Source organism: Diachasma alloeum, unplaced genomic scaffold, assembly GCF_001412515.2.
Source record: "Diachasma alloeum isolate Michigan unplaced genomic scaffold, Dall2.0 Dall_scaffold_00199, whole genome shotgun sequence".
Lineage (NCBI taxonomy): Eukaryota > Metazoa > Arthropoda > Insecta > Hymenoptera > Braconidae > Diachasma > Diachasma alloeum.
The window spans coordinates 1,552,564-1,576,848 of NW_021680364.1; the positions used below are offsets into that span (position 1 = coordinate 1,552,564).

Consider the following 24,285-nt stretch of genomic DNA (forward strand, 5'->3'; position numbering starts at 1 on the left):
TTGTCGGTATGGGGGGAGGGGGGGGGGATTGTCAAATTTCGGGGACCGTTTTGGGGGGATTAATTTGATTTAATTTGATTTAATTTGATTTAATTGAATTAATTTGATTTTCTTGAAATTATTTAACAAATTTCCGGCTCAAAATTATTAATATTTTTTTAACCCAAACACATTGATCTTCATTATCACCTCCTGGAGATTAATGTGCTTCGATTTTTTTTAATATTGATAACTCTCAGCAGGAAATTTGGTCAAAAATTGGGAAAATTACAGGCATTCTGGTACTTCTTAAGGGGGAGCGTGGAGGACGCTCGATACAACTAGAATGTAATCGATTCTAATCGAGGGAAAATTATGAAACCGATATGGAATTGAAGCTACAGTATTCCTTTAGGCGTTATTTGTTTGGTTGAGGTAAATTCGATAGTTTTGGAAATAATCAATTTTAAAGAGTCATTCATATTTTCGTGGGTCGATGAGGGGTTAATTTCAGTGGGAATTCAATGGAATTTTGAAGTTTTGACATTATTGTTACTCGCATTTGCGATTTTAGGAGAGTGAATTGGAGGTTTTTTGGGTTTGAGATATAGTGATGGGGGGGATGGAAATATTAGGGGCGGGATTTTTTATGGCATTCAAGGAATCACTGAATTCAATTCAAAATACATCGTCATAGAAATGTTCCATTCGAAATAAAAATTACTGATTTATTAGCAAAAATATATTGACTACGTTGTAACGAAAGCAATTTCCCACTTGTTTTTCTTCGTGAGGCGCAACGGTTCGCCTCCCTCGGAATTCTATGAACCTGAATTTGGAGGATATGTCATCATCCACCTGATATTACAATTCCTCGGACGTTTTTATATCTCCCAAATGGATCCTTGGGATAATAAAGGGACAGGTGTTGATTTGTTGGAGGTGGGCCCAGACACTCTGATGGGCGGGTTTCGTGTTTTCGTCGAGACTCGAATACTTCTGAGAGAATCTCCCGAGAAAAAGCCGAGAAAGGAGTGAAGAATTTGTTGTTTTGAAGGATCCCGGGATGAGTCACAGAAATATTTTTAGAATGAAGAGTGGAGTAATGGGTTCAAACTCACCTATCGTAATCAGTCAGTCTCGAGGAGTCCCTGAAGCCCTTGGCGAACGGATTGCTGTCGATTTTCAATTTAGTAATCTGTTGAATAAAATGGTTTTCGTTGAAGGGAAGGGCTGACGACTTGATCATCACATGAAGAGGAATAATTTGAATATCTCACCAATTGATTTTGATAGGCAGTGACTGCGGTGAAAATAGCCTCGGGGAAGATGAAAGTCTTGTGCTCTTCTTTAGTTAAATCCGTTATTTTGTGCCCCTTTTCCTCGTCCTTGCCACGCAACCTCACCAAGTGTATTCTCGGCTGATATCGATGCATTGAATTTAATACAATCTGTAAATAAAATTAATGGTTTAGTGGTGGGTTACGTGAATATTCCGTATTAAATTAGTACTTAATAAAGTGCGTTCTCGGCTGTTATAGATGCATCGAATTTAATACAATCTGTAAATAAAATAAACGATGCACTGATGGCTTACGATTGGAAAACAAGGAAGGAGAGAGGGACGAGAGAAAAAAACAGCGATCAGGCGTACATTAATTAAAAAATAAAACGTTAATTAAAACGCGTTTTGCCGCTGTGTTGTAATTAATTTATGGAATCCATAAATTATGAACGACCAGCGACGTTGATGTATATATCAGAGTCAGTGTCCGTCTGTGCATATGCGATCGGAGTGTTGGTGATATCGACGCGGGATAGGAATCAATTCTTATCTCTGTATCAGAGGAGAGGAAGAGAGAGTCCGGTCTCGGGAACTCGTTGGAGGAACGAGAAAATGCTCGGATGTGTGCGGCATGATGCGCATGATTGTAACATTTATAAATTTATGTACGGGACGGTAGGAATCGGGTCTCGCGTGATACCGGAGTGCACGCGCTTTTATATATGAGTGAACACGCGATCGTCCGATAGTCAACTTTCCTATCGATTTCCTGTCGCGGGAATGATGCGCTTGCGAGAATTGTGACGAAAACCAGCGTCCGTGTAGTCGGATGGAGAAAGGAGTGGAGGGACGGAGGAGAAAAATTCATCACTTGGGCGCAAGTGACTTTTCGCGAATTGCGTGCGCAAAATTCCACTTTCCGCACTTTTTTTTATTATTTAGAGTGCTGGAATCCTCATTGTGGATTCACACCGTCGTTGCTGCTTCACATTTCTCGATCTGTTACACTTATGGCAGTTGGTTTCTTGTTTACATTTTAGATTTTAGTTCATATTTTTTTAAGTATTTACAAATCAGTAGCAAAGCGGGAAACCGGGTCAAGTCGATTTTGATTATCGGCCAGTTTTTGACGAATATCTCGGAATCTAAAGGAGATAGAAAAATGTTTGTCATGACCTTTTTTGTAGATCCAATTGAGAGTTATAAGAAAGGTTATGAGAAAAATTTTGCTATCTCTCTTAAATTCCGAGATATTCATCAAAAACTGGCCAAAAGTCAAAATCGACTTAACCGGGTAAATTGAGACGTTAAGAATGATGAAGTGGAGATTTTCAAGTCTTAAATTGAGACTTTAAGAAGGATCAAACGGACATTTTCCACGGAAAATTCCATAAACAATTTTTATAAATAAAGTGTTGAAAATTGAAAAAATCATAACTTTGATGTCAATCAATATTAAGGGCTGAAAATTTAGGAACATTTTTTTATAAGTCACTGATATTGAAATAAAATCGGCGACCAAATCCCTGACATCCATTTCTTTCAGTGGTCGATTTGGCGTGGATCCCATTTACGAAAAATTATTGACGACGCAATGTCATAAATAATTTTTATTCAAATTTTCGGAATGTTCATGGAATGATTGAACTGAAATAAACAGTTTCTCCAGATTTGTCCATCGAATCGTGAATTTCCAATGCCAAAATGCCCTGAAATTTAAGTGGAAGTGTCACTCGAAAAAGAATTCCAAAAATTTCCCAAATTTAATCCCAAAATAAAAATTCTCTTTGAAACACGCATGAATTCTTCCAAGCCCATCAGAACCAATTAGCCCAAGAGGATGATATAAAAAATTATATGGAGGTAAACCAAGTCACATGTATTATCGCTAATATGAATTATGGTGGCGGCTGCGAGAGCCACGGACCCAGCAACTGTTGAAACTGTTTAACGGCCCGCAGGTGGCCCGAAGCTCCGGGGCCTTTTCTCTCACCAGGTACTCCCCACCACAAACGTTAAAACGTCACTGGATATGATGCCTGCCTCCTGAACGATCTCGTTTACATATTATAACGTAGGTGCGAGGTATTTAAAAAAAAAATTAAGGAAACATTCTTCCTTCAGCATCTGATAAACCTGTCGTAGATATCTTTAATTCGATGACTTACTCGTGCATATGCCCACATATTCTGAAGAACGATCCATTTTACCCCAGCGGAATTCATAATTGGCATTCTTTGATAATTATTTTGAATGAAGCGGAAAATTTTAGAGGAGAAATTTTTTTTAAAGTGATGATTCCGCAAAAATTTCAAAAAAACTACTTTCTGAAATCAAGGCATTGTCTACTTTTTGTCCCCAAATTTAGGTCATGTTTAGGGTCTCAAATTAAGACATCAAGTCATGCATTCTAGACATTGAATGGAATATATATTCATTTCCATGGAATAATTGAATTAAAATTGACATTTATTTGACTATAAAATTCTAAATTTTTAATTACGAAATGATGAAAATTCCCAAGATTTAACGATAGCGAATTTTCACCAATAGTGAATTTTCTAAAAAAAAATTCTTCATAATTTTAATGGAATTCTACTTAACTTGAAATTTTCCCAAAGCAAAATTGTGTTGTTATTTAATGAAATTCGAAATTTTGAGTTCTTCCTTGAATTCTTAATCAATTTAAAGTGAACGAACATATTCGAGCAATTATATGGCCTCAAAATTTTTGGTATTATTTTCATTTTCTCATCGTAAAATAGAAGTAAAAAGAAGAAAAATGAGCGCTGCCGGAACTCTACAACTCAATAATTCACAGAAATACAGCAGATTCAATTTTTTTCTCCTTCAAAAAATTTTTCCAATTTGAACGATGCAAATACTATAATTCAAAAAAGAATATATCCAAAAATACAGATTTAATCGGAAATTTTCTCAATTTTTCGAAAAAAAAATTTCTTCTCGTGATTAATTTTATCGGAAAAATCACGAAAAAGTGTAAATCGTCAATTTCATCGCGATTCCCACATTTAATTCAATTTTTCTTGCCAGTCAATTTTCTTAATATTTCGGAATTGCATTGAAATTTACATTTTCCGCTAATTTAAAGCCGAATTCCTCCAAACTTCAATAGAATGCGATATAAAATCCCAATAAATATACCAGAAGTTCCCCCAAAAAATTTCTGACCCCATAAACTAATTAAAATACCTATAAACCCAATCATCACCCAATAATCCCTGTTTCCCGAAACATCCACTCATAACCATTCAACCTCTCCGCCAGTAGTCCCCGTGGAATTCCTAAACGTGTCTTCGACGCCCAATAAATTACCATAATTACACCCAACGAACATCCGGCAGCTTTTTCAATCCATTTCATAATATTTCCCGAGTCACGTTGCCGGCGATAGCCAACGAAAATTTCATTCCAATTTTTTCATCCTCACCTTTCAACATTTCTTCCCCGTTCACCGTTAACTCCCGATCTACACGAAGCATAATTATAATCTCGCGGGACTAATACCCTGAAAAAATGATTGGCTACTGGATTTCACGTGGGACTCGACGAATATGCCCGCCGGCATGGTCAAGGAATCGACCGAGTTTCTTCGGCACACAAATACATTCGAACGTTGTATCACTCACCGAGTGTAATAGTTTCCAAGCTAGAGCTCAACGAGTATCGGGAGCACAATTTGCATGTGGCGATTTATCAAACAACGCGCCATCCATGTAATACACGTTGATAGCGGCATTACACGCGCGATTTATAACCAACTCGCTCGACTTTTTTCCACCGTTCCCCTCCTTCAGCATAATAATTCCCCCGTTTTTTCCTCCTCTTGAGCCTCAGCTATTTCTAACCTGCAGTGGAATATTAGAGGTAATCATGGAGGGAATGGGGGGGAGAGTAAGGCGGGGAATTTTTTCAACAGCAGTGAATATCGATCGCGTTATTTACAACTGGTTATGTAATTAGGCGCCAGTTTGAGAGAGAAATTGTGATATTTTCTGGGATTGGAGACAGTTTTATCATTCAACAACTTGATCGTTATGCTGGGTAATTAGGGAGATTAAAATGACGGGTAAACATGGGAGTCTGTCATTGGTTTAATTAAATGATCTTGTTGATGTCGCGGTGGTCGGTAATTGAGACAGAGGAACTTGGGAATCGTTTGCGGATGTGTTAACGGTATTTAGTACCTAGAGTCGAGCGACACTTGATGTCGCGAGACCAGACGAGAAACTATCTTTTCGTTTTGTCTCGTCAGAAAACCATTCTCTCGTCTTGTCTCGTCTTGTCTCGTTTTGTCTCATCTCGTCTCGTCTGGTCTCGTCTCATCTGGTTTCGTCTGGTCTTGTCTCGTCTCGTCTGGTCTCGTATCGTCTTGGCTCGTCTTGTCTCGTCTGGTTTCGTCTGCTCTTGTTTCGTCTTATCTCATCTCGTCTCGTCTCGTTTCGTCATGTCTCTCGTCTCGTTTGTCTCGTCTCGTCTCGTTCCTATCATTATCTCGAATAACTATTCTCGTTTCGTTCCTATCATTGTCTCGAATGACTCTTCTCGTCTCGTCTCGTCATGTCTCTCGTCTCGTTTGTCTCATCTTGTCTCGTCATGTCTCCCTCGCGTCTCGCGCCATCACTAGAGCGACATTTTCTCCTGCTTCATGAGCTCGTTTTCTGAAAATTAGAGCAGATCGACCTCCACATGATGAGTGTCAATTTGCCCCGGATAACTGTGGAATGCGACCCTTCGGGGTATTAGTTTTTTCAACAGTTCCATGTTTGACGTGGATTGAGTCATTCTTTGAAACAAAGATAGTATCTATTAGATCGTAATGAGCGTTGTCAGAACTCGATAAATCCTGGGTTGATTGTAGATACATAAATTATGAGGACTCGAGGGCATTAATAGTACACGCGTAGACCAGTGGATTGCGTCGAGAACAATAATTTCTTTTAATTAAATATTTGGGGTCGAAATAATCATTAGTTGGGGATGGACCTGCAGTCCGAGAATACATCAATTTTTCGTTTCGAATAATAAAGTTTTTATTTCAATAAATTTTTCGTTGAAAATTAATAAACTCGCGTATAATATTTCAATGAAAATGTTCTTCATTCTACGAAATGAATAATTAATTTATTCCGAAGTGTACAAAGCATTGAATTTTCATATCGCAAGTAATGTATTCCATTTTATGAATTTCTTAATTTTATTCAACCAACAAATTTCTTGCAACACTCCAATTACGGATCATTTTTTCCCGGACTTTCAAAGACCTCTGTTTGCAACATTCAGTTCTGGAATGCACAAATTTTCCCTCCCCATTCACCAGAAGATTTTGCATTTTCAACAGCGACATTCGTGTCGGTTTCGTCTGGTATTCGTAAAACGAGATATGCTTGGAAGCTCCTTAGTGACACATAAAGGATCCCTATATTTGCCAGACAGCAGAATAAAAATGACGGGCGCATTTAAAGAGTGTCAAAACGATCCGTGGACCCGTGTCACGACATTTGTTGTTGTCCCTGTCTCTCTCCCATTTCCACGGTGTTCCGTTGTTTATGAGACGCCCAAGAACCTATACAGGACTCTTCAAAACTCCATCAGCGCAGATGACTTCTCTTCAATTTATTTTTTCTCCTCTCCTGCTCGCTCCTTCCTCCCATTCCATTTTCTCTCGTTTCAGAAGCTAACTGAAGGATGATACAAAAGAAATAAAAGGTTGTTTTACCCTCGGCCGAGAAGCTTGTCACGACACGCTCGGCCGGGCTCGGTACACGCGTTCATATCGTCGTCCTATCGCATTTACAAGTTCCAACACGGGTTTTCTAAATGTGTATGTAAATCGATGAGAATGTTGAGGGAAGGAGAGAGAGAAAGAGAGACGGAGTGGGAAAATTCAATGAGGGGAATTAACGTGCACTGTTGGAAAAAAAAAACTGCCCAACAGTTCGAATTCTTCTAGGGATATTTCGGATGATCACGACGATAATTTAATTTTTGTGAAAGTTGTTAAATTTTCTTCTATCAAGCTGGTTAATTTCCCTCCAGTAAATCTGTTCCACTCCATCAAATATTCTCACGTGGAACATATAGTTTTTCGGCAGACCTAATTTTTAGGAGAGTGACACGGAATTATTCAACACGCTTAACCCTAGTCTGGTCACCAAGCTCGACCCAGCGGCTCTGGTCACCTCCGCGGGGATTCCCCGCCGTGTGTTTAGCCTCTAGCGTTGCCGAGTTCACTCTACACTGCCCGGGCGCGTTCAGCGAGTTTCCGGCAACGTCGCGTGACGGCCAATTTCATTTAACACGGGAAAAAATAATTCATCTGTTCGAAATAATTTGTTTTCTTTAGGAATTTGCGGAAATATGCTGCTCTAAAGACTACTATAATTTTTTTGACACTTCCATTAACAAAGTTGAATTTTTTCAATTTTTCCGGTTTGCGAGTCAATTGTAATTGAAGAAAAACGACGCGCGGCGGGGTTTCCCCTGATATGGTGACCAATCTAGTTCAAGGATATATTTGCTTGAACTTTTCTGATTTCCATCGACTTTCATGGAACAATTGAAGTGAAATTCACAGCTTCCACCGATTTTTCCGTAAAATATGGAATTTTCAATGACAAAATTCCTTGAAATTTCAGTGGAATTATAATGAGATAAACTTCCAAGAAATATACCAGAAAATTCCAGCCCAATATTTTCAACAGTGTGGAATGCAGAAATAATGTATCGAGCTCAACTCAGTCTCTACTACTTGCATTATAATTTTTTCAGTCGCGTTTGACCCTAGGAAATTTAACACCTCATCACCCCGAGACGTTTGGATTTCGCGTGAGAACGATTGTTATGCAGCGTGGATAATTTCGGGGGTAAGGTGAGAAGGCTTCGAGTGCCAAATTTTGATGGAATCAACTTGCTTCAAAGAAACCCGGGAGCATACGATTGAAGCCAAAACGGTGACAATGGATTCATTGTATTGATTCAAGTTCCACAATTTCAGGCTTTTGAAAGTTGCTGGTAGTTTCAATTTCAAATGGCCCATCCGTCCTGCCCCCAATGTTTTTTATTTAATTTTAACAGGACAAAACGTTTTTTTTGTATTCTGGCAGGTGATGAGACGAGACGAGTCGTCATCTCTTCATTTTCTGCTGTTTCTATTTCACATTCTACTATTTTGAATGCTTCTGTATTCTGTATTCTAGAAGGATTTTCTGGATTTGTTGAAATTAATTTGACATATAATTATTAATTAATTAGAGGTATTAAATATTTCACCGATCGTCTTTATTTCCAATTTTTGAGTAAATTTTCCCATCTTTTTAGTTAAACTACTGTTTGCATTGTTAAATGAAATCAAGATCTGTTTGGAATTAATTGAATATTCCTCGTTCCTTCATAGATATTCTCCGTTTGTCAGAATGTAATTGAATGAGAATTTTTTTAGCGAGATATTCCGAGGAGTCCGGAATGTGTCATAGCCACGCTGCTAAAAAAAATTGTAACTCATGGATATTCTAGTAGCGATTCTCAGAGGAGTGACATTTTATTCGATTTAGAGGGAAACAGATGACGGAGTTTCCAGATTCAGGTAGATTTCAGTTGGATTTAAACAGTTTCAATTAGAAATCAGAGTGAAATTCTACAATTTACATCATTTTCCGATTCACTTTAAATTCAAAAATATTTTTTCCTGAATTTTTAAAATGTTTGTTGAACAATTCACATGAAGTTTACAGTTTCCACTGATTTCCTCATTAAATTGTGAGGAAATTCCCTAAAATTCACGTGGGAACGTCAACTGTAAAGACTAAAAAAATTGATATCACTAGGAATTTTTTATAATTCTCTGTAGAACGAATTTGTTTACCCAAAAGACATAAATCTCTCATGTTTTGGTGGAAAATTCCTTTTTGTCCACAAGTAAATGGATCCAACACGACAAACGTCATCTTCAGTGGAACGAATAATTTTTCGGCAGACGAATTTTTTTCTCTCAGCGGAAAAAAAAAATTCACGGACAGAAATATTCCGTAAAAATTACGGAACAATTCAGATAATCCACACTGGGGAATCGTTTTCCGGCACTTTTTATAGGAATGGAAGAGAAGAAATCTGAACCGTTCATTGAATATTCAGATTCATCACCGAACAAAGTACGAAATTGTCACGTAATTTTTCCCGAAGAAGTAAAATCTTACAGAAACTTGCCGACTTATTATGCCTCGAAAATAAAAAATTCTTGAACGTTGAACAATTTTTATGAATCTGGCAAGTTCATTCTACGTTCCGTTCGGTAAAATTTCTCAATAGTTGGGGAAAAATTACGGAACGACTTGTTGTCCCCCCAGCGGTGAGTCATCAGACGGGTTAATTTTTACGGAACAAATAGTCGAATTTCCGACTCACACATTTTACTGAATTTTCCCTCGTTCGCGAATTACGTTTCGAAACGTAATTTTCACGTTTTTTTCTTGTAATTTTTATTGAATTTTCCTCTCCGTGATCGATCTACCTCTTCAATTGGCTATCCCGCGTGCGCAAGCCCCTAAAATTAAAGAACAAAAGGTAAATTCACGTATTCCCGAGTGTCTTTAGGACCACCATGTAGTAGCGTTGGCTCACAGACGGGGGGTCTTATAATATCGCGTCATACGAAACGATGAAATAGTGGCCATAGCCAGTGGAATGTTCTACCACTTGAGTCGAGTTGACTGGCGTTAGCGTGGCTCCTCCAACGTTGTATTCTCGAGACTGGCTCTTTACCCGGTTTTCTCCATCTCATTTTATTCTCACTTCACGCTGATATATACATACGAAATTCTCACCTCCACTAATACCCTCGCCAGTGCATAATCCATATCACGGGTTTCTTCCTCTCTCTATTCTCCCATTCCCGACTTTTTTGCTTCATCCGTTGGTCCCGTGGGTGTGGATCAACCCTGTCAAGTTGGTAGTACTCGAGCCATCGGATGTACAACGACTTTGAGAAAGGATTCACAAAGGCTGGTGTGTAGAGCGGGTTTAGAATAGATGGGAGGGGGAGGGAGCCGCGGTAAAACGGGCGTGGGCACATGATCATCATGACAAAAGCTCCGGGCAAACATCCATTGAATTTATTAGCTTATAGAGAACGCTCGGGGTGTGCGAGAGCCAACACTAACCACCTACGATGCCCCCATGCACCCACCTCTTGGTAATAACGGCCATAATGTTCCCGGGGAGCGATAGTCCTCCTCGTTTTCAGTGTTAAAGACGTCTCCATGGTGAAAAGAAAATGTTTGGGATGAGGAAAAAAATCCAATGGCGAAAAAAAATACGACGCGCGTTTTTTGTAAAAAACTAACCGGTTAGCGGGCGAGAATGTGGAGATGGGTATATGAAAATGTCGGTTTATTGACGCGGAACGATTGGCGGGTTGGTAAAATGCACGCACAGTTAGCACGTCAGGAGTAGTCACGATGCCACGATATTATAACGAGGAGACGAGAGATTGCCTTGTCGACTGATCGACAAGGCCATTTTGCAAGGCAGAAGAGGAATCAAGGAAAGGTGGGAATTTTGGGAGATTGGGGGCTTGGGCTGTGGGTCCGGAAGGAAATGTCGTTCCACGCACGAAAAATTTTTTATGGAAAACATTAGGTAATGGGACGAAAAATTATATTGATGCTTTGTTGGACGTCTATTGAAAATTATATTAGTTTTCAAATTACTTCAGTGAAGGACTCCGCTGGTTTAGTGTGTTCTTTTGGTAGACAGTGTCCAATAGATATTTTTATTTAAAAAATGATTCGAATTTCATATTTTTGTACGACTTTTTCTATTTTGAAATTTTATTTATAAGAATTCGTCGACATGAATTTTTCCAGTTTTTCCCATTCCTTTTTTTAGCGAAAAACATGGAAAATTTGAGCTGAGAAATTTATACAGAGGATATCTGAATAGATTAAAAAACAGAAAAATCGAATTCACTTGAAAAAAAAATTTCCTAATATTCATTTTCTAAATGCGCTATCAACTGCGGAATTTTTTTTTATGGAATGGGCCAAAAATTAATAGAAAGTTTAATAGAAATCCACTAGAATTTCCTAGTCAATTCGCCAGGTTTGTGCATAAAATTTCAATTTTTCAAGAAATTCAGAAAACGTAAAATTTTTACTTCTTGCAAAAACATTTTCTTTAAAAACCAGATGAAAAATTTTAATTGTCAATAACTTTTGTTTATTTTCGAGGTTGTTTTTTTTAAATAAGACAATTTTCGTTCTTGAATCGATGTTTCTTCCTGCCTTCAAATAAATCTGCTTAAATCTTGATCCAAATGAAGACTTCATCAATTAGAAATGAAATCGTTGTTAATCGGCGAAAGAAACTAATTTGTGAACACCAAATAATCCACTAATTCGTTAATCTGATTCAAATGAATAATTTATTTGCAATGGATGAATTATTTATTTTGTACAATTACAACATTTCCATTTTAATTGACATAAAAACATCAAGCCAAGAATTATTTGATTTAAATTCATCTCTTTATACGTTTCAAGACCTATTACCCCTTGAAATATGTGAAATTCAAATTTTTGGAATTCAATTCCAGACATTTTCCTCTCAAAATTGAGAAAACAATCTCTTATTCTAAGTACAACGCATATTCGAGCCCTGAAATTCCCACTCATAAGTAAATTCGTTCTAAAAATGAAAAACTTGTCCTCCGGATATTCCGCATCTTCTCAAAAATCAAATCGATCAATTGAGTTCATCGAAAGGTTCTTCTCTAAATCTCCAAAACCATTCAGCCAAAAGAATTCACTTTTAAAATCCCTTCATCTACAATTATTTACCTCTAAGACTCACCTGTCCATGTTTATCCATTTCGTTATTAGTCAGCTTGACTTTCTCAAAAGACACAACCTGCTTCCTCAACTGTTCCCCCGTGAACGGTGAATCGGGATGTTCATAGAGTCTGGCTGGTGCTGGTGGGTCAGCTTTCCCCGCAACAAGCCAAGAACTCCTGTGATATGCATACCTGTACCGTTTATCATCAACTGGAACAATATCCATGAGAACCGAGTACCTTCCCTCGGGCCTCAGTTCATTGAACGACACCCGGCAGGTCGGGAACATTCGCCTGAAACCATAAAAGACAATCGACTGTGTTGGCGCTTTCTAACCAAAGTTTGACAAAAGTAAATGTGACACCTCATTAATTCATCATGACACTAAATTTCGGGTAAGCTAGCTGTTGTCACAGACTGTGACGTTGAAACGTGACGAATTGTGAAATCATTTCAGTCGACTAATGCATGCCAATCCACGCAGCAAGGACATATGGCGAGCAGAGCTTGGGCTGCATCAGGGGTGAGAGAGAGAACGAAAGAAAGCGGTGAAGAGGAGTGATTCCTCATTTTTCAGGGATGTCCCGTCCCACGCGGAGGCGCACGTACAGGGGAAAGTCAATAGTGTGTCCTGGGCCATGCAACCCGCGCAACCGATGCCGTACGATACCCAACAACAATATCAACAAGGGTGACAACGCTGCTACGTGTCCCCTGGGGTGGACGGAAACGGTCCCATGTAGTCTCTCGAGAAAACGTCAGCCCGCGGGGATTCACTCGGGCCATACCCAAAGACCGACTGACGAGTTGGCCAGGACCTTGAGAAAGCCAGCAAGGGGTAGACACAACAGGACACCTGCCATGCAAACTCCCAATGCCCAAGTCAGAGGAATTTCTACTCTGTCTTCACGTGTCTCAAACTGCTGTCTGGCCATTCTGCTTCTCATTCTCCTCCACACACTCGTAGCTTGTGTTGCTCTGCACTACGATTGGTACGAAAATTTCACGGCTCTTCAATTCTGCGGAGTCGTCAGTATTCTATTGTGGCAGATAACAGGAGCTGTTCAAGTCTAAATTCGATAATGCAGAATATCGATGGAGCGATTTATTACTACCGAGAGGATTGATTAATTATAGGTTGCCTGGTGATGAATGAAACAGTCTAGCTCAGTCTCAGATAATTGCTTTATATTTAACTCAACCCCTTGGTGATCTATGCATGAGTCGGAGAGCTTGTCTAACGAGAATTGAACTGCAGATTAGTCTAACCCACATTAAACTTTCTGCGAGTCCATATCGTGTGGTGATTAGCCGTCTCAATTGCTCTTGAGCCTGATCATCGTGGTGTCTGACTCGGGTGGGTGACAAATGACACGGAATTTTCGGATATAAATTACTCGAGGCGGATTGAGCAAGACCAGTAGCTGTTGTCGATGGTTAACACATTTCGGAGTCAATACTCATCGAGCTAACTGTTTACCTAACGACTCACCAGTCTCTCACACACATGCTTGGTGGTGTCACTGTAATAATTATAATCATATCGTACATTACACCAGACCTGGAATGACGGGGCAAAGCCCCCGGGCCCCTTCGACGATTCCAATGAACTCTCTTTTCTTCCTTCATTGTCCGCTTTGTATAGAGAACTTAACTTTTTGTTTGTACTCCGACTGAGCTACCGTACGTTCAACAAAACCCTGTGTACATACATTGTTACACACATCGTACATAATGTAGGTTGCCCGGTAGCGTTGATGAAGGGTTCGCGTGACGAGCTCACTCTATACCACTGCATCCTGTCTTTACTGACCTGCTCGTCCACACCTACTCACTTCTATCGTTTTTAAAGAGTACGGGAGATTCGAAATTATATGTTTTTTTCAACTTCGGTTTGTGTTTCTGAGCTTGCTGGGAGTAATTAGGCGACATATGCGGGGAGGGGGTATTGGTTGGGTTGAGGATTTAATTTGTTTGTGTCAGCAAGCTTGGATATCAATGATAATGTAATAGTTCGTGAGCCGACACCCGGAAATAGGACGTTATGTCACGAGGCTGATAAAAATATTTTTTGATGAATGTACACACATGGAAAAATTTATATTTTGAAAAATGTGTAAAAAAATATCTTGAATTGGCCCAATTTATATTTTTTTTAAATATAAAATGTATGATTTATAAGTATTTTTTAGGTACTTTTGATAAATTTGAAAAATATATGGAATTGGCCCATATTATATATTTTTTTATATTCATCCTTGGAGAATAAAATATTGTATATTACGGGGGGATAAAAATATTTCCTGACTGATGTGATTATAATGAAGCTAAATTTGATTATAATGAAGTTACATGTACGATAAAAAATCATAAAAAACCTAGCGAGTTCGCTGGAAAATTCCATTGGATTTCTACAGAGAAATTCCACAGGCTGTCTTTGCGTTTTTAAAAAATAAAATAAATTCGAATAAAATAAATTCGGAATTAAAAAATTTAAATTGATGATTATTTTGAAAAACCCAAAAATTGGAGAGTAATATTAACAATTGACTTCTTCCAAATTTAACTCTAATTTAAAATTTCGCTAATTCCGATGTGTGTTACTACCCTAGGTTCAACCAAGGCTGAAATGAAAGTTTACAATTCATCCGAAAAATGCCCAAAATACTTGAACATCCGTAATTTCATCACCACTTCCTCCCAACCCGTACCTCCCCTCCGACCCCCCCGATGATTAAATTCCCATCATCTCCATGCCCGCCTCAACTTAGAAATCTGTGCATTATTCTTGTCCCACCGTCTCTGCATGAATGTCCCGAAGGAATGTGTTGAAGGGCGAGGCACCTCCGAATGAAGTCCGAAACGTGGGAAAGCTCCTCCAACCTTCGACACTTCCAACCCCCCAACTGTGCCCCAACAATTCCACCTGATTGGTATAATTTCACTCATTGTCATTTATCGGAAAAAAGGTAAAAGTGGTGCGCGTGGAAGGGCGTCCCTCACCGTTCCCTAACGAGACACCATTTTCCCGAAAACTCGTCGTTCCATTATTATCTAAAAGCCTCCTAACAAGCCGAGGCGAATCGATAGTGGTCTGTTTGGACTTGTGAGAATGAAAAATTTTAAGGTAAATTTCACGCTTTACGATGATAGTTTACAACAATGTCCAGTCGTGGGTTATTCTTAGTTGTCGGAAGGGGACCCCGATGGTTATAGAAACATCAAGTTACCGGTATCGTGTGGCACCACCCATTCCTTGTACACGCGTCAGGATATAATTAATCATCCTAATGACTCAGGATAATCGAAGTGGGAAGCGACGAAATTTCATTTTCATAGTGTATATGAAAACGTTATTACTTCATTAACACACGTTATCATCAACCAACACGCAAATAATAGGTAATGAACATCCTACAAGTATGAATTATCCTAGGATGATTAGGTAAACTATAAAGCGACATTTTACTTTTGTAATAGTAATCCTTGTGATAATCTAATTTACCGGGATCATTCCCTCATGATATTTTCGAAGCCAAATGCTTGGTCATTCTCTTGCTGTGTACCGTGCTCTACGGTGCGTATACAATATAATATATATACGCATATAGAACACACGGTTAGCACGAATATCTCATAATTCCGACATGGTCACGCATCCCGGTGAATACGGCGGAAAGGAGGCATGCAGCTGCAGTCGACCCCGCGCGTACTTTATTAGCATAACCTATAAAATTGGACACCACTTTAACCCGCGAGGAGCTTTACGATCGCCAAGTGTAAATTATATTTCGTTGTAATCATCATAAGTTTATTTCATTTCTAAAATTTTAATTTTCGCGGATTGTATATTTCATCCGGATGAAGGGTATCAAATGACCACTAACTGATAATTCAAGTCCATATTCTCATTCCAAGCAACCTCACCGCAAACTGTATCATAAATATAATGGATGATGGTGCTCGGGGTAATTGATAAGAATATGTGGTTTTTTCTTTAGAAAGACAACTTTTTCTAGAAAAATATTTTTCATATTTAGGAATTTTCTTTTTATCCAAAAGAGTCATTTTCCCTTTGCGTATTGCTACGACCGCCTTCAAGAAGTAGGGCCTGGGTATAAGGGTCTCATTTCAGGAGCATTTTCAAGTTTTCTGTTTTTAGCTGTAGTTTCCATGAACAGAAAAATACACTACAGTTTTTCTCTTGAGTTGGAGGCGGTAAATACTCTTTAGAACGACAGAAATCAACAATTTGGAACATTTCGTGAATACTTTCAATATAATTAATACTCAACATCCTGTTCTACGACGAAACAGCTTGAATTTTCAAAGATATATATTTCCCCCACACCAGCAGCATCAATTGACCACCAACTGATAGTTCCTGTCCACATTCTCATTCGAGACAACCTCACCACAAACAATATCATAAAAATAATTCAATACGGTGCTCAGGAATAATTGAAACGGCTTCTAAAGAAATAACAATCCACTGCGACTCACCTGCCGGTTTTAGTGATGATCATCTCAGTGCCAAGTTCATTGAACTTATCCCACAGTTCCTTAGTCTCCAAGTGACAGTCAACATTCTTAAGCTCCTCGGAATTACAAGTTGTTCGCCTATGCTGAGGTACCTTTCTACTCGCTGAATTACTACCATTGAACTTGCGGTTTGTGAGGCCATCGGACAAACCAAGTGGACCATCATCCAAACTACTGCATTCTTCAACATCAACGTCCACCTCCTCATCATCGCCATTGGCTGATTTCTCTGTACCCTCGCTCTCAGCCTCGCCCACACCCTCGTCAACCTCATCATCATCATCGTCGTCGAGAAGTGCATCACCGGTAACTACTGTTGCGGTTGCGACGATATTGACTGGCGATGATCTTGCAACACCTGGAAATGTGTAAATTTTCGAAGGTCAACTCAAGAACTTGCAGTATACTTTATTTATATGAATTCTTAATTAGGGAATATTAAATTCTGTGGCTCAACACTTGAAGAAGGAGAGGAAGGAATAAAATAAAGACGAGGGTCATTAAGACTCGGGGATACTGTCAACGCTTGCATGCAATCGGCGGGCGCTGGTAGGGTAATAATTAACGGAAGAGGTGTTCATGATATACAGCTTGAAGAACCATCGTAAACATTCTGAGTAGGTTCTGTAAACACACCTGGTGACGTATTTATTATTTATTGGAGGGCATTAATATTGGAATTTTATCGGCTTAATGAGGCTTGAATTAGGAGTCGCTAGCGCGAGGTGATGTTTTTGTCTGAGATGAGGACTTCTTGGCATGAGGTGAGCTTTATGCAATTGTTCCAATCTCAATGACTTCGGTCGATGGAATAAATGACTGTTTCCAAAAAATCTATTGACTAGTGACAAATCTGAATTTGAATTTTCGAAAGAAAGATATTTAGTTGACTTTTTACACTTTTTAGCAGGTGTTCGCAGCTTTAGATCTTTCAGATTAGATGAACTAAAGTTGGAAAAGTAGGTGTTGTTTTTTTCATAAAGGTGTTGCTTCTTTCAGGTCAAGACTACTAACTATTCATTTGATGAATCATCTGACTTAGATTGATTGTCAAACAAGGCCTGAATTTGAAGCTATTCTGAGTAAGCAGAAGTTTTTGCTTGAGATGAAGATTCTTTAGCAGGTGTTTGCGACTTTAAAAGGTTATCTCCATCAGAAAGAGTTCAGTTCATGAAATAGATGATTCTTTCCACGAAACCAATTAACCATTCAGTCTATTATCATGAATGACTTGTTTGAGTTAGAATTTTCACGAGCTGAACTTTCGGTCTGAGATAAAAACTTTAGTAGGTGTTCGCAGCTTTAGATCTTCCAGATCAGAAGAACGAAAGTTGGAAAAGTTGGTGTTGTTTTTTTGGAGAAGTCAAATAACTACTGTTTTTATAATTCATGAATCCGTTGACTCCAATTGTCAAAGATCTGAATTTAATGTAATTCTGCGCAGGCAGAATTTTACTTGAGAGAAAAATTCTTTAGCAGGTGTTCGCAACTTTAGGAGGTTATCTCCATCAGAAAGAGTTCAGTTGACGAAATAGATGATTCTTTCCACGAAACCAATTAATCATTCAGTCTATTATCATGAATGACTTGTTTGAGTTAGAATGTTCACAAGCTGAACTTTCGCTCTAAGATGAAAACTTTAGTAGGTGTTCGCAGCTTTAGAACTTCTAGATTAAATACGTAAAGTTGGAAAAGTAGGTGTTGGTTCTTTTGACAAGTCAAGTCACCACTGATTCTATAATTCATCAATCAGCCAACTTCAGTTGTCAAATAAAGCCTGAAGATAACGTGATTCTGCGCAAGCAGAGGTTTTTGCTTCAAATGTAGCCAAAAATCAGTCGTCTGTTTCCACGCCGCAATCACCAAGTAATCCCCAATAAACTGGTCTTCATGGTTGGCATAGGAACCGTCTCAGTAGGTGTCCGCAGCTGTACAAGATCTTCCCGATTAAGGAAACAGGTGCTTCTCTTCCAAAAGAAACAACAAATTGGTCATTTCATAATTGATGAACTAGACTTTAATTCAAATCTCTGCCGGACGCCTATAATCCCATTCCACTCCTCATCCCAGTTCGTGCCGAACGGTTTTATCAAATCCATAAGCGTTTGTAATTATTACCAGATAAGTTCATGACGCTTTAATCCACCACCTAACGGAACCCACATTTACGATGAGTTTGAACGTCTCCTATTCGTAAACTATACATAAATTACCGTACGATTTTTCCAACTAACGCATCGTTGACATCCGAGTCTAATTAACGCAATCATTAATGATCCCTTCGATGCTTTACGCCACGTATCATCGTAAAGAAGAAAAATTATAGACATAAAAGCTTCATCCTTCGATACAGCTTTCTCTTTTTCTAACCCGTCGAGTGGTTCAACTTCAACTCGATCCCGTCATAATTCGCGGGTAATTATGTCTCTCGCGGTGAGTCTCCCCCCTCCCTCCCCCTCCCCTTCCACCAACCCTCTTTGGATTTCACATCCACCTTCATTCATATTCCAAAAACTGGTTCTCCGGTTTTATTCATTGACAACGACAACTGTCTACCGTTTTTATAACGAACTTGTTGTTTTATTGCGGTGGATGATGCTGGAAGAAAGGCCTTCAGGGCGAATGGACAACTTTGACTACCATCATTTGCATCGGCTATCGTGGGGCATATAATGATGGTGTTTATGGTTGCTTTAACACTCTATGAAAAAACAACTGTATTAAATCGTATTCTGATTGAAGGGCCTTGGACGGGACGACGAGAGGAACAAAGGGTCAGTTTTTGGAGGAATTTCCCTAATTGCTGGAGAGACCGAAATGTATCTAGAAGTAATGACCTGATGATATTTTTGTCGCTGACAATGAGGGGTAATTAGATAAATGCAGTAGCGAAGTGGTGAAACGGTACAAGTTAATTTTGACTGTTGGCCAGGTTTCAATAAATATCTCGGAATCTAAGGGAGATAGCAATTTTTTTGGTATAACCTTTTTTGTAGAGCCGATTGAGAGCTACAACAAATGTAATTATGAAAATTTCGCTATCTCCCTTAGATTTGGAGATATTCCGCAAAAACTCAACTGGGAGATGACAAAAATTATTTTTTGGTTCTTTTGTGTATTTCGGTTTTTTCAGTAGGGGAGGGGGCTTTGCACGACAAACATTTGTTGATCTGAGAGAACTCCACAGGTTTATACCATAGAAAGAATACATTGACGAGGAAAGAATTTTTTTTTTCCAAAGAAAATTTTCCCCTCGAAATTATTTAGTTTTCCCAATGACACAGTTGTCGGCAAGAAAATTGTAGTTTCCTCTTGAAATTATCATTTGTTCCACGGAAATTGTAAGTGTTTATTGGACAAAGATATCCACTACTCAATAACATTCACTTGATAAAGCCGGAGCCTCATATAATTCTCCGTAGAACGACTGTATTTACCCGAAAGACATATAAATGTCTCACGAGCGCAATTACTACTCCGAAAATTATCACGATCAGGTGGAAACTTTCTCTTTGTCCACAAGTAAATTGACTCGACACGAAAAGATCTTTATAACATAATCAACTATTTCCCCTGTGTCCGATAAGTTCTCCTCAAATCGATAAACTACTACTTCCAAAGCACATAATTGCCCAACAATCTCTTGTCTCCCAGATTCGTGAACTTTCATTAAACCCCGTCCTCTCGAGCCTAGATCCGAACGGCACGCTAAAACTAGTGCCGATCAGGTCGCATTTGCGAAACAGAAATACAAGGCATTTATCGTAACAAACGATCGTGTCCAGGAACCTTTCACGCGAACGTGCGATTATTATAATCCTCGTTGAACAAATGCTCCCAGTGCCCCCCAACCCCCTCCGTCTGAACGCATTACGACACCGATTATTGTCCCGAGTTGTGCTGGGTCCGGTGGAAATAAATTTCTGATGGTACCTAGTTGGTGTTACAGCAATGTTAAACTGCAGTTTTCCCTGTTATTATACATTTTCTCGTGCACCACGCGGTATTGAATAGATGCGCGAAAAAGCATGTATACGTTTTACGGGAGATATGTACCGTGCAAGGCCCCCACACGTTGACGTGAGTTATGCAAACTATTTACCTATCTCGCGCAAGCCAACACCGAACCACCGGTGCTATACACCCGAGGATTTACACACGTGATTAATTTGGCCACCGGCGCTTTCGACTTCTCCACGCAGAAATAATCAATGATTTATTATCATTCATTGCAAATAAATATCCACACCCAGCTCCCTCATTCTGGTGGATTCGTTTTTATCGATTTTTTAGTATTTTCATTCACCAAACGACTGCTGTTTTTTATTACGGGAGGGTTATTGCAATGATGAATAATTTTTATTTGCGAATTTTGGTACTGAGAACTTGATAGCGAAAGCTTGAAATGAATCATTGAGTTAATTGGAAAGTAGATGAAGGTCGAAATTTATTTTGGAAAATTTTTGGAAATCGATCAGCGATTTTTCATTTTTGGGGAAAAAGTTTTTGATATTTTGAGTCTTGGAATTTTTTTTTTGATTTTTGTAATTGAGAACTTGACGAAAGTGAAAGTTCAAAGTCCCTCATTAAATAAACAGAAAAATATATAAAGTCGAAAAACTGTTCATTTTACAAATTTGAAAATCGATCGTTGTTTTTACAATTTTTGGTGAGAAGATTTTGATATTTTGGCATTTGAGAATTTCTTTTTGGTTGTATCAACATGTCAGCCATTCATTACAAATGAACATTCACATGAATTTCCACATGAGCTTGAATAATTCTGATACATTTCTCTTTATCGATTTTTTATCATTCTCATTCACCAAATGACTTCTGTTATTCATTCCACATATGACCTACGACGATTATTATCATGATCATAAACAACTTTCACGATTTAAACATTTGTAACTAAGAACCTGATGAAAAACCATTTATTTTCTGAATTTAAGAATTGATCCGCTTTTTTAGAATTCTAGGGGAAATCGTTTTGTTATTTTCTATCAGTTCTTCATTGTACATAAATGTCCACCTGAGCCTCCTCCTTCTGGTCGACTCTATGTTATCGGTTTGTATTGTTTCCCTTCACCAAATGGCTTCTGTTTTTTACTTCACATCGCGCCTGGGGATTATTACGATGATGAAATAATGTTGTCAATTTTCAAATTTTCGAATCGAGTATCTGATGAAACTGAAGGTTGCGAGTGATGTCATCGAATAAATTAAACAATATTGGCCCGCAGACTGTTCGTTCCCCAAAACTGAAGGCGCATCGTCTTCAATTTTGGCTCAACTTTCTCTAGCTAAAATCGGTTGAAACGTGTCAACGAAAAAGCCATTATCATCAGCATTATTTTCCTCGTATCTCCATTTTTTCGAGCCTAATTACCATCATATTGACTCGTCCCCAGTAAATTGTCGTCGCGCCTTATCAACTTTCCCGCGTCAGAGGGAAAGAAATGATCGACTCACGGTCATTGATCACTCTATTATCGGTTCCCCTCGCACCGAAGAGGGGGAACTGGAAGCGGCCGCAAGCGGGCTCAACCTCTCGCACCGATTCTCCATGAAAATTATTCGATTCCACATGATGAGTCGTTTACCCGCCCTCAATTACATGAAAAAAATAATTTCAGGATTCCAATAGAAGAGTGGATTATTTGAAGAAGAAATTCCTGAATTGAAATTCCAGTTCAATTATTCCTGCGCGGAGAGAAATTTTTGATAAAAATTATCCTACCGTTCTATCAAAGTGTATCATGAGTCATCGTTTCCTCATTTCTATCCCGAAATTAGTTAAAATTAATATGTGATTTCCGGAATTTTTTCTGAACATTTCTCTCCCCGTGCTTCAAAAAATCCTGAAGTTCCAAAAATTTTGAAGGACTCCAGAATCTGCTCGAATTGAAGTAGCTCTAGGGGAGGGTGGGGCAAAACGGCCCCCCTTCAATTGTCAATAACTTGTGAATGACATTGTGAAAATTCCCAGTTTCAACTTCATTTTGAAGATAATTTTTCATTCTTCAAAACGAGCTCTAACTCATCCCAATCGGATTATTGAATCGGAAAATATTGACGATTGAAGGGGGGCCGTTTTGCCCCATCCTCCCCTATTTTCAATTTCTAAATTTTCCAACTAAATTGCATGAAAAAAATTTGAAAAAATTCATACGCAGTCAGTATTATCTAAATTAAATTTCGCAAAATATTGATATTTTTCAAACATTTCCCTCTTATAAATAAATAATAAAACTTGTTTGCAAAACAGTGGATTATTTTTTATGAGGTGTCAAAAAATTCTTGATTCTTTCACATCTAATGAAAAAAAATTCAGATTTTAAATTTTTATTACAATCGAAATGTTGATTTTCACATAAAACGCTGGGTTCAATCCAGATTGTAAAACATTTCTTCTTTGAAAAATCAGAACGATAATTAAATTGAGAGAAAAAGTCAGAATTGAGAATCTACTCGAGTTTTCTACAGTTTTCAATAACCTTTGAATTTACCGTAAGGATAGAGCTACTTTAAATCCGATTCTTCGACTTACTTCACGAACTCCTTGTTCACCTCTGCCATTCTCTCGAAATACCAGAGAAAATGTTGTACACCGGTAGATTATCGAGATATCGTTACACCTGAAATGACAGTTAATTCGTTCGCGAGATGGAAAAGGCAAAAAAAAATCCAAATGAGGCCAGTATGCCCGCATAAATCCCCCATAAATACGTATTTATGTGTAATTTAGGGGTCTGCGGGGCGGCGGCAACCCGTTCTCCCATACAAGGGATTAACCGCGACGATCCCGACGAGTTTTGCATTTTTCCCGTGTCCATTTTCTCCATGAACGAGCGACGTGATGTTTTCATCGAAGCCAGCATGTCCATAAGTGTTACAATTACATCAAAACCCCCATGTACCCCGTCTTTGTTCCAAAGGGTTCGATATCCTCCGTCAACCGGACTCGTTCATTTCAATATTTCAGTTATTCTTCGGTATTTCTTTATTTTCACCTGAATGTTAGCACGAGAGAGCCGGTAATTACCGGCGTGAGAACATCACAGCTGCACAAGGCTCTTACGTTCTACAATATATAATATGCATTTAGTACATAGCACCCAGCACACGCGTGTGTCGATGGATGTTCGCTCGAGAGCTCATCGCTCGGTAATTATTTAACTGTAAAGACGTAAACAACTGATGTACACGGGAATAGTCGACAAACGGTGGGGAGGCGTAAACAGAGGTTAAATTGTATGTAAAATACACTCTTTTGTTTGAGGTAGGCGTCAATATACACACGACGAGCATTGTAATACAAGGGCGCCTCTTCTACTATTTCGATTTAACATATATGCATATTTGAAGATATTTTTCCCATCGCGTGTGTATCACCGGCGTCGGTAAATCGACGTTGAACTTTTACGAAATAGAGGGGCGGGGGGGGCGGTGGTTTCTCGCGTGTGTGGATTTTCAGCCACGCATTTTACACGTCAAGGGCGCTAATAATATCTTTGCAAACGCACGGATGCGACCAGAAGTGAGAACATCGAGTTCTCACCTTCATGCGCTCGGAAATTATCGTGTGATTATTGCGGAGGGGGGAGAGGGCGGGGGAGGGGAGGG

The 24,285-nt window shown here is 38.8% G+C and overlaps 1 protein-coding gene across 1 annotated transcript in view; it reads right to left on the bottom strand.

Moving 5' to 3' along the window:
- The window catches only part of LOC107035600 (T-box transcription factor TBX20), a 35,229-nt gene that overhangs the window by 7,941 nt on the left and 3,003 nt on the right, over positions 1–24,285 (bottom strand). Inside the window, exons 2-5 of the mRNA XM_015253087.1 lie at positions 16,618–17,014; positions 12,134–12,407; positions 1,260–1,430; positions 1,101–1,177 (exon numbers count right to left, since the gene is read on the bottom strand). Coding sequence (XP_015108573.1) covers positions 1,101–1,177; positions 1,260–1,430; positions 12,134–12,407; positions 16,618–17,014 — 919 coding nt within the window. The remainder of the gene's footprint in view (positions 1–1,100; positions 1,178–1,259; positions 1,431–12,133; positions 12,408–16,617; positions 17,015–24,285) is intronic.